The sequence below is a fragment of the Solanum stenotomum genome, unplaced genomic scaffold (assembly GCF_019186545.1).
Source record: "Solanum stenotomum isolate F172 unplaced genomic scaffold, ASM1918654v1 scaffold28368, whole genome shotgun sequence".
NCBI classification, from domain to species: Eukaryota; Viridiplantae; Streptophyta; class Magnoliopsida; order Solanales; family Solanaceae; genus Solanum; species Solanum stenotomum.
In genome coordinates, this window is record NW_026029961.1 from 85,813 (window position 1) to 96,728 (window position 10,916).

Genomic DNA, 10,916 nt, shown 5'->3' on the forward strand with positions numbered 1-10,916 from the left:
ATGTCACATAATAATCTCAGTGGAGAGCTCCATCCGTCTATTTGCAATTTAACATCACTGCAAATTCTAGATTTGGGTAGAAACAATCTAAAGGGAGAAATTCCGCAATGTTTTGGCAACATGAGTGGTCATCTTGAGGTTCTGGATATGCAACACAACAATCTTTCTGGAACTCTTCCAACAACTTTTAGAGCTGGAACACTTAGAAGCTTCAACTTTCATGGCAATAAACTTAAGGGGGAAATTCCCCAATCTTTGGTCAATTGCAAAGAGATGCAAGTTCTTGATTTAGGAGATAATCACCTCAACGACACATTTCCGATTTGGTTGGGAACTCTTCCTAAGTTGAGAGTTTTAAGCTTGAGATCGAATAAGTTGCATGGACCGATTAGAACTTTAGGAAGTGAAAGCATGTTTATTGAGCTTCGAATGTTGGATATCTCTTCCAATGCCTTCACGGAAAACTTACCGACGAGTCTGCTTCAACATTTAAAAGCCATGAGGACAATTGATCAAGCGATGAATGCACCAAGTGATGAAGGAGATGGATATTATTACCAAGACTCGGTAGCTGTCGTAACAAAGGGATTGGAGCTTGAAGTTATGAGAATCTTGTTTTTGTACACCACTATCGATTTTTCAAACAATAAGTTTGAAAGACATATTCCAAGTATTATGGGAGATCTCATTGCACTTCGCATGCTAAATTTATCTCATAATGGATTACAAGGTCATATACCGCCATCACTTGGAAGATTAACTTTGGTTGAATCACTGGACCTGTCAAGTAACCACCTTGTAGGAGAGATACCAACACAATTTGCTTCTCTAACTTCTCTTGCAGTCTTAAATCTCTCCTACAATCATCTCGAAGGGTGCATTCCTCAAGGAAATCAATTTCATACCTTTGACAACAATTCATATGTAGGTAATGATGGATTACGTGGATTCTCACTTTTGAAAGGCTGTGGTAGTGATGGTAATGATTCAGAATCAGAGAAAACTGATACCGGATCTGAGCTTGATGAAGAAAGCAACTCTGAATTTCTGAATGATTTTTGGAAAGCAGCTCTTATGGGCTATGGAAGTGGACTTTGTATTGGATTATCCATTATATATATCATGATTTCAACTGGAAAACCGATATGGCTTGCAAGAATCATTGTGGAGCTGGAGCATAAAATTCTGATGGGAAGAAGAAAGAAGCAGCGAAAGCAAAGGAGTTACAGAAGAAGCAAATAATCGCATGTGGAAGAGTTTTTTTTTTTTTTTTTTTAATTTTAAGCCATCACCATCACAGCTTAAAGCTATTAGGTGTGGGGGGTTTGGCTTGACCCCTACCATGTCTATAATTTCCAACATAATTACACAAAAACAGAGGGGGGCATGAACCTAACCTCTGGCAAAAATAGAAAATGGAAATTAAGACATCAAAAAAGGGAAGGCAACAGACTTATAACCTTCCACTCAAGCAAATTACAGGATTCAACTAACAAAAAAATTACATTTGTCATATTTTCTTCTTATACAAGGTAGTTGCCATCTATCCAGTTGAAAGAGTCCCTTCGCTTCTTTCGAGAGTTGTTGATAAGAGAAGTAGAAGGTACCATTTCCACTCGATGAAGCTAATTTGGCTAGGAAGTCAGCCACCTGGTTGGCTTCTCTATAGCAATGTGAGATGCTCACTTCTGCCCCTTCCATAGCGTTGACAATTCGTTTGATAATGTTTTTCAGCTTCAGATTGTTGGTGCCTTTTTCTTCGAGCATATTTGTTATATGGGATTGAAGAATAATTGAAGTAATTGTTATCAAGGTTTAGTGTGTGGAGATGATGAAGTTGGAAGAGGCTGCTGTTGGGATGAATACTTCCCCAAAGCTGACTGCAACTAAGGTCCAGACCGATAACATGACCGTTTAACATGTGACAAGTGACTCCATCCCAAGAGCAGCAATCGCTACTCTCATTCCAAGACTTTGTTTTGGGGAAAGAAACTCTATCACAGCTGTAACTAGCGTCGGATATAATCTCAAAGTGCTGCTTAAACTGAAGCATAAGCTTCAGTTGGAGAGCAAAGATGATGATCAAAGGAAGAAGAAAAGCATCGACTTATTAGCAACACAAAACACAGAAATGAATAGAAGAAAAAGAGACGTCCCATCTTTCTTTTTCGTATTCAGCAAATAACAGGATGGATGTTTTCTTCTAACAAATCAATCAGCATTATCCATATATATATATCAATGTTGAAGATTGCACCATGTGTAACACATGCTGCAGAGCGACTGTGTTCATAAACAAGATGTCAAACAAATTTCCGACATAGTGATAGATTTACACGTATATTGTGCCGTTTTCCATCTCATTCTCCATGAGTTTTTTCAAATGATAGAGAAGAAGAAATCATTCATTGATCCTGAGATAAAGTAGAAATGCGAACCTGAGACAAATATCTCCTACTGTCCTACATATACAAACAACCATGGTACTATCTGAAAGACAGAACCATGTGCAACACATAACAGAAAATGCTACTATCTTATAGTTGTTCACAACAACTAACTGATACAAACAACAACAACATACTCGCTCCGTGTAATCCCACAAGTGGAGTCTGGGGAGAAGGGTTGCGTGTACGCAAACCTTACCATAACTTGTAGAGGTAGAGAAGAGAAGTTGTTCTCCATTAAAAATTTACAAATTTTGCATAAGCATTACACTTAGGTACAACATGGTAACACTACAAGTACCATTTATAACTTGTCAGTTATTATTAAGTGTTAGTAAACTCTCAGTATATATATAAATTAAGGAAGTTAAGGAAAGCGAGTAAAATCTATTAGAGCACCTAGCTTGAATGGCATTTGGAAAGATAATTTTCAAATTCTTAACCCGGTGTTCTATACCTGCTTCGGAGCCCCAACTAATACAGGCCCCCGCGGCATAAGGCCCATTAAAGAGAAGAGAAACCCAGCCCATTTTTGAGGCACATGAAAATTTCTCTACATTATACCATATTCCATAAAGGAGATTTTATTTTTATTTGTTTACCATAGCTTATCTATCAAACTTAAGTTTACAAGTTATTACATTGAATTTAAGAAATATAAAAAAAGTTTCTAGTTGTTGGCAGTTGTACCCACCATGCTAGAAAGTGTTGCTTAATTGCCTAGCTGATTATTCCTTATCTTATTAGTAGATGAAAATGATTCAAACTCGAAATATCTGATTAATGGTGAAGTCGTGGAGGGATCGCATTATTTTTTTTCTTACCTTGAGAAAGAGGTGTAGCTCGGATTCGGCAGTGTTCAGTAACTTCAGTTTAAATCATATATTAATATTTAAAATTTTGAAATAATTTATCAAGAACTTATCAAGGTGCGGTTTTTAAAATCCAAATTCCATACACTCCAAATCCTAGCTCTATCTCACCTTATAGAGGTGGAGCTAAAATTTAATGTCTATAANCTTCCACTCAAGCAAATTACAGGATTCAACTAACAAAAAAATTACATTTGTCATATTTTCTTCTTATACAAGGTAGTTGCCATCTATCCAGTTGAAAGAGTCCCTTCGCTTCTTTCGGGAGTTGTTGATAAGAGAAGTAGAAGGTACCATTTCCACTTGATGAAGCTAATTTGGCAAGGAAGTCAGCCACCTGGTTGGCTTCTCTATAGCAATGTGAGATGCTCACTTCTGCCCCTTCCATGGCTTTGACAGTTCGTTTGATAATGTTTTTCAGCTTCAGATTGTTGGTGTCTTTTTCTTCGAGCATATTTGTGATCACCATTGAATCCAGCTCCAGATCGTATTTGTCGTATCCAGCTCGATTACACCATTCTATTGCATAGAGTGCTGCCATTGCTTCTGCCTGATTGTTGCTTTTACATTGAGTTGGGACTGAGAAAGCCATAATGAGATGACCAGTGTCATTCCTGAGAACCCCTCCAATGCCTGCCCTGGGAATACTTTCTTGCATATAGCTTCCATCTGTGTTGAATTTGATCCTTCCGGTTGCAGGCTTGGTCCAAACAACTTGCCTCCATCTTACAATAGGTTTGTACCTTTCAATTCTTGTGCAAATTTGAACCCATTTTCCTGTTAAGTCACAAGTTGGGAAGGCAACACAAATAGCTGCTTTGATGTTCCATAAAATTTGCACTTCCATTCTAGATATCAAATATTTAGTCTGATCTCCATATCTACAAGATGTCCAATTTTTCCAGATTTCCCATGCAATACACATGGGAGTGATTTGTTGTACCATTTTATGCACACTGTTGGCAGTGTTCATATTCCACCAAGCATTGAAGAGAATTTTAATGTTGCCTCCTTGGTGATTAATTCCAAGGGGGTTTCCAAAGTAATTCCATATATGCTTAGCCATCTCACTATCACTAAACACATGTTGAATTGATTCATTTTGAGGTATTGTGCAACATAGGCATTTGGTATCCATTGGATTACCAAACCTTTGAAGTACCTCATCAAACGGTAGTTTTTTGAGCATCATTCTCCAGGTAAGAAACGATATTTTGAAAGGTAAGCAATTGTGCCAAACCTTACTTAGGATGCCATCTTTTTGTCTCACTTCTCTTATGCTTTGCCAAGCAGAAGAATTTGTGTATTTGCCATCCTGAGTAATGTTCCAAACAGCATAGTCATTATCATTAGCATCCCCAATAGGAATGTCGGCAATAAATAGGACTATATGTTCGGGGAGATCTTCCTTTAATTTATTCATGTTCCAGTTACCACCATCAATATAGTCCATAACCTTAGCGTTGTTGTTATGCACATGGTCAGGGTACAGAATAGCCAGAGGCCCTTTCTCACACCAATTGTCCCACCACATATTACAACTACCACTGTTAATTTTCCAGAGAATGTTAGGTTCAGCAACTTGTCTAGCATTGACCATGAACTTCCAAGCTTGTGAATTACCAGAGGTCCAAGCTTTAACAGAAGGGTGAACTCTGTGACAATACTTAGCTTTCATAAAATAAGCCCAGAGAGATTTATTGGTTCTAAATCTCCACCATCTTTTAACTGCCAAGGTTTTAGAGATGTCATCCATGTTTCTAATACCTATACCACCTTCATCTTTAGGAACACACAGATTTTTCCAAGATCTCCAATGGTGCTTGTCTCTGTTCTCATTAAAACCCCAAAAGAATCGTGCAAAATGCTTTTCTAACAGATTAATAGTACCAATGGGAGGATTAATCGCTGAGAGAGTATAAATAGGGAGTGATTGAAGAACACTTTTGATCAACACGGTTTTACCTCCATAGGTAAGCATCTTACCCTGCCAACCATTGAGTCTTTTTACCACTTTTGTAACCATACCATCAAAGTAAGAAATCTTTTTCCTACCAATATAGATCGGGCAACCCAAGTAAGTAAAAGGGAAGTTCTTTTCCAAAAAACCAGTACATTGTCTCATCCTGTTGATTCTGTAAGCACTAGCCTTAGGGTTAGTCAAAAAGAAGCTTTTATTCTTATTGACTTCTTGCCCTGAAGCTTTCTCATAGTTGTTGATCTGTTTCATGATGAGCTTAACAGATTTACTCTTACCACTACTGAAAATAACAATATCATCAGCATATGCTAAATGGTTAATCTGAGGACCTCTTTGATGCATCGAGAAAGGGATAAAATTATCATGAGTAAGTAAACTATTCAAAGTTCTAGAGAGGACCTCAGCACCCAAAATAAATAAAGAGGGGGACAGAGGATCACCCTGTTTTAAACCTTGAGCAGAGGAGAAAAAACCATTTCTAGATCCATTAATCAAAATAGAATACCACACATTAGAAATTAAATTCCACACTAAATTTATCCATTTATCTGAGAACCCAAATCTTCTAAGAACATCCATTAGGAAATTCCAGGCCATTCTATCATAAGCCTTAGCCATATCTAATTTGATGACAATATTACCACCAGTATTATGCTTAGACATGCCATGAATTATTTCTTGAGCAAGCATGACATTTTCAGTAATCAATCTGCCCGGAATGAAACCACTTTGATTAACAGATATGAGTCTATGCAAAATAGGATTGAGCCTTCTAGCTAGAATTTTAGAAACAATTTTGTTAGAAAAATTACTTAAGCTAATAGGCCTTAATTCAGAAAAATTAGAAGGGGACTCAACTTTAGGGATAAGAGCCAAACACGTGTGAGTGAAGTATTTAGTGAGTTTTTTTCCAGAGAAAAATTCAGCAACAAAGTCACAAACATCATATTTGATAATATCCCAACATGTATGAAAAAACTTACCGTTAAAGCCATCAGGTCCTGCACTGCTATCTGCACTCATACTGAACACGGCATTTTTAATTTCATCCTCCACAGGGGCTCTGTGAAGCATATCATTATCCTCTTCAGTAATCAGCTTTGGTATGCAATCCAAAGTGCCACTGTCCAGGTTAGGTTGCCCCATATTGAAGAGATTCTTGTAATGTCTAATAGCAGCCCTTGCAATCAAATTGTCCCCTTCAATCCAGTTGTCTCTGTGGTCTTTGATTCTGTGAATAAGAAGTCTCTTTCTTCTGCCTCTTAGCACACTGTGAAAATAATTACTGTTGTAGTCCCCATCTTTGAACCAATTGATTCTAGTTTTTTGCTTTAGTAAAGCATCCTGCATTCCAAGCCATTTAACATATTCTGCATGCTCCCTGTTCAAATCTTCCCTGCTTTGTTCATTGTTGTTTAGAGTGTCCAGTTCTTCAAGAAGTTGGACTCTGGTCTCCCATTTGTTAACCTGCTCATGAATATCCCCAATGGTCTCTCTAGGCCATATACTAAGATTTTTGCTTAGAACCTTTAACTTACACTGGAGTCTCCACAGTGCATTGCCTGCCACATTCATGTTCCAAGAGTTTTGAACAGTCTTCAAAAAATCTGACCGTTGAGTCCATAAGTTTAAGAATCTAAAGTATCTGATGAAGTCGTTTTGATTGGAAAGGGTTTGCATGAGAAGAGGCCTATGATCGGATCCCGTCCTAGCTAAATGCTTGATGGTATTGGTATGATAACTTTGAGCCCATAGATCATTAACAAAAACTCTATCAATCCTTTTACTAGGTCTTCTATTATTGCACCATGTATATTTAGGTTCAACAAAACCCAAATCAGATAGACCACAAGCTTCCATAGTGCTAATAAAGTCAAAACATCTGTTGCCCTATGAGGTTTGCCTCTTAACTTTTCATCAGGATCCATGATATCATTGAAGTCCCCTCCTACACACCATGGATCATTAATAGAGCTACTTATATCTTCCATGTTGTCCCATAAGTCTCTTCTATCCCCGTCAGTGCATTTGGCATAAATAAATAGCAGATACATACCTACTGTTAGCGCCATTTTTGTCTTTGAATTTGATGGTAACGTGTTGTTCTTCATTGGCTATGACTTCAGCTTGATCTAGGTGATTCCAAAAACACCAAATCTTGCCATTAGTGTTATCCAGACAATATTGGAATCCAAGAAATTTCCTGTATCCCTCAATTTTAGTCTTATTAACCAAAGGATAGCCAAATAAACCACCTTGTTAATGTGGACCAAGTATTTGATTCTGTGATTTGCTTTTTTGGACCTCATTCCCCTAATATTCCAAAAGATTGTACTAATCATGGAATTCTACGGGAGGGTTTTGTTTTGTTCTCTACTTTTGGAAGTTNGTGCATTTGGCATAAATAGCAGATACATACCTACTGTTAGCGCCATTTCTATCTTTGAAATTGATGGTAATGTGTTGTTCTTCATTGGCTATGACATCAGCTTGATCTAGGTGATTCCAAAAACACCAAATCTTGCCATTAGTGTTAGCCAGACAATATTGGAATCCAAGAAATTTCCTATATCCCTCAATCTTAGTCTTATTAACCAGAGGTTCTAGGATAGCCAAATAAACCACCTTGTTAATGTGGACCAAGTATTTGATTCTGTGATTCGCTTTTTTGGACCTCATTCCCCTAATATTCCAAAAGATTGTACTAATCATGGAATACTATGGGAGGGTTTTGTTTTGTTCTCTTCATTTGGAAGTTGAGCTAGCTCTTTCTTAGAATCTTTTTTCTTTTTCCCTTTGTGAAGTTCTGCCTCCTGAAGCTTTGACACTAATCTTTTGTTTATAGAATCATTTTTTTGAATCTGTGCGAGTTTCTCCTTTTTATTAAGAGAAGTTCCATCATCTAGCAAGTCAACATCTTCACTAAGAATAGCATCGGGAGGCTCTGTTGTTTCATCAATGATCTGGGGAGACCTCTTTTGAGCTTGTTCTATTATTTTTCCAGGAGAGTTAGTCACATCTTTGTTTTTTTTTTTCCTTTTTCCTTTTTTCCTTTCCTTGCTTCTGCCTCTAGTTTCAGTGATATTCTCGTTGTTGGTTTGAGCTCCATCATTTTGCATCTGTGTACCTTCCCCTTCCCTGTTACTGGATTCATCATAGTCTGTCTCTTCTATGTAAGTGTTGTTGTCCTCTAGGTTAGTGATAGGTTGCTTTGCTATCTGATTACCGACATGCTCACAGTTCAATTCAACTGGTTCTTGATTTATCAACTCACGATGAAGGTTTGTGGAAATAATTTTCTCATTGTCATCAGATTTTTCTTTTTGATGTGTGTTTTCCACTCTTTTCTTAGTGTTATCAACCATAGTATTGTCATTTTTCCTTATGCCATTGCCCTCACTAATGCTGGTACTCTTTTCTGCTACTACAACTTTCTGTGATTGCCCAACATCCACAAGTTCCACAGACTCGCTAGGTTCAACATGTTCAACAGTTTCAGTTCTCAGCTGCCCATCATTGTGTTTCTTTCTTCTGCCTCTTTTGATGCTAGATATAGCAGGTTTGAACATAACCTTGCTCCTCTTTTTTGGCACCTTATTCTTCTTCTTCTTTCTTCTGATTTTGCTCTTGATCTCACTAAGTTTCTCTGCCAAAGTTTGCTTCTCATCAGAATTTTTTGGCTCTTCTTGTATAATCTCAACCTTGCTAGTATTCTCCTCATCAGAATTTTTTTGCTCCTCTTGTATAATCTCAACCATGCTAGTATCCTCCTCATCAGAATTTTTTTTCTCTTCTTGTACAATCTCAACCTTGCTAGTATCCTCCTCACAGTTCTCCAGATTCACATCAGCCTGATTTTCTTTCAAAACACTTCCCTTTTTGTCATTACTCCTGACTTTTTCCAAAATCCAACAGTTCATCACATTATGTCCCATTTTTCTACAGATGTGGAAGAGTTAAAAATTCAGGTATGCAGTTAAATTCTAGTTTGAGCTTTAGATTATTGCAGCTAACTATATCTGAATATTTTCATATTAGTTATATCAGCAACTAATTGAATGCTCAACAAAGCTTATTTTCTGTCCAAAATTAGTTGGAAGCTGTGATCCAATTATCTGGTTAGAGGCTTGGATTAACAAATAATTCTTCAAGTGTGAACCAACAGTAAAATTCGTCCGACTTAATAACTTTCTTTCAAATTGTAATTTGATTTTAGTATAAAATAAAAGACTTGACTTTCTTTGTGTAAATACAATCATCAGACAGTAAATAAACAAATTCAAGCATGCAGGTGGTTGGAGAAGAATTTGTTGGAATGCTCATCAGAGATACAATAATATCAGAAACTACAGCTTTTGGTTTATAAGTAGGCTTTTTATTCTTCCTTTATTAAGTTCAGGAAATGTAATATTATGAATATTGATGATATATCAAGTTATGTAATGTTTTAATGTATTCGATGAAATATTAGTAGTGTATTGAATGAAGTTTACGAATTTCTTGGATTCCTATCTCTTACTGTACATTGCAAATGAATAATACTCACTTCACATAATCTAAGAGGGACTTAATTATGAATAAAACGTAGAACTTGAGAATGCATTATCCGTTGTCCCTAATATAATCGAGCTCGAGAAAGAAGTGAAGGCAGAGTGTGGGATGTCCCTGAAGCTAATTATATCAAGCCAACATACCAGCACCAGCAACGATACGAATGGAGGTTTTCTATCTCAGATTTCTAACACATGGGAAGAAATCACTAGTATTTTTGTGTCTCTACCGAGATTTGAACCCTACAGATCTCTTATGGTTTTCATCCACTTCATTGTCCGTTAAACCACACCCATATTAATTATCAGTATAGACTCAATAGTTTGTGGATAATTGTGTTCCAAACTTCCAATTGTTATGCCGTAATTTTCCTATCTATAGAAAAATCACTTTGNAAGAAGCTCAAGGATTAATTTATATTGCGGAGGTCCAAAATTGGGTGTCAACACCAATATCATTAATTGAGATCCTCATTTACATTATCTTAGGAGTAGTATATATCTAACTTCTCTTTTTCTTTGGGGGGAAACATGAAAAAGTCATTATACTTTTTAGAGTCGGGCAAGTGGAATGAGAACGCAACAAAACTATTTGGTAAAGTCCTTATCTTAATAATATGTGTAACGCATTTACATTCATAATTCATTATGTTTATTGACTTAACACAGCAAACCTAGTTGGTTATGGCCTTGTCTGAATTATATTATATGTGTAACACATTTACATTCATTATTTATCATCTTTCTTGACTTAACGCAACAAAACTATTTGGTTGTCTTTGTCTGAATTATATGTGTAACACATTTACATTCATAATTCATTATCTGTCTTGACTTAACACAACAAAACTATTTGGTTAAGTCCTTGTCTACAGATGTAAGTGTACCTTTCAAAGAAATTGGACTAGTCAAAGAAATCTGCCTATATAGATATGAATAGCCTTTTCTTAATTTTCACTATCAACTCTCAGTATACAGACTTACTCAGTATTTAGAAGCAACTTGAACTAAAACATGGGATACAGGCAATTCTCATTTCTGATCTTTGTCTGTTTCTATCAGCTTT

General features: G+C 36.6%; 2 protein-coding genes across 2 annotated transcripts; one reads left to right on the forward strand and one right to left on the reverse strand.

The window, feature by feature from the left end:
- Nucleotides 1-411: 411 nt before the first annotated feature.
- LOC125851655 (receptor-like protein Cf-9 homolog) lies at nucleotides 412-1,242 on the forward strand. Its single transcript, XM_049531425.1, has one exon. It carries the CDS (start codon nucleotides 412-414, stop codon nucleotides 1,240-1,242), a length of 831 nt encoding a protein of 276 aa, XP_049387382.1.
- A 421-nt stretch (nucleotides 1,243-1,663) lies between these two features.
- LOC125851656 (uncharacterized) lies at nucleotides 1,664-7,160 on the reverse strand. Its single transcript, XM_049531426.1, has 2 exons — nucleotides 3,614-7,160; nucleotides 1,664-2,106 (listed from the first exon to the last, which is right to left on the reverse strand). Exons 1-2 carry the CDS (start codon nucleotides 7,158-7,160, stop codon nucleotides 1,664-1,666), a joined length of 3,990 nt encoding a protein of 1,329 aa, XP_049387383.1.
- Nucleotides 7,161-10,916: the final 3,756 nt, after the last annotated feature.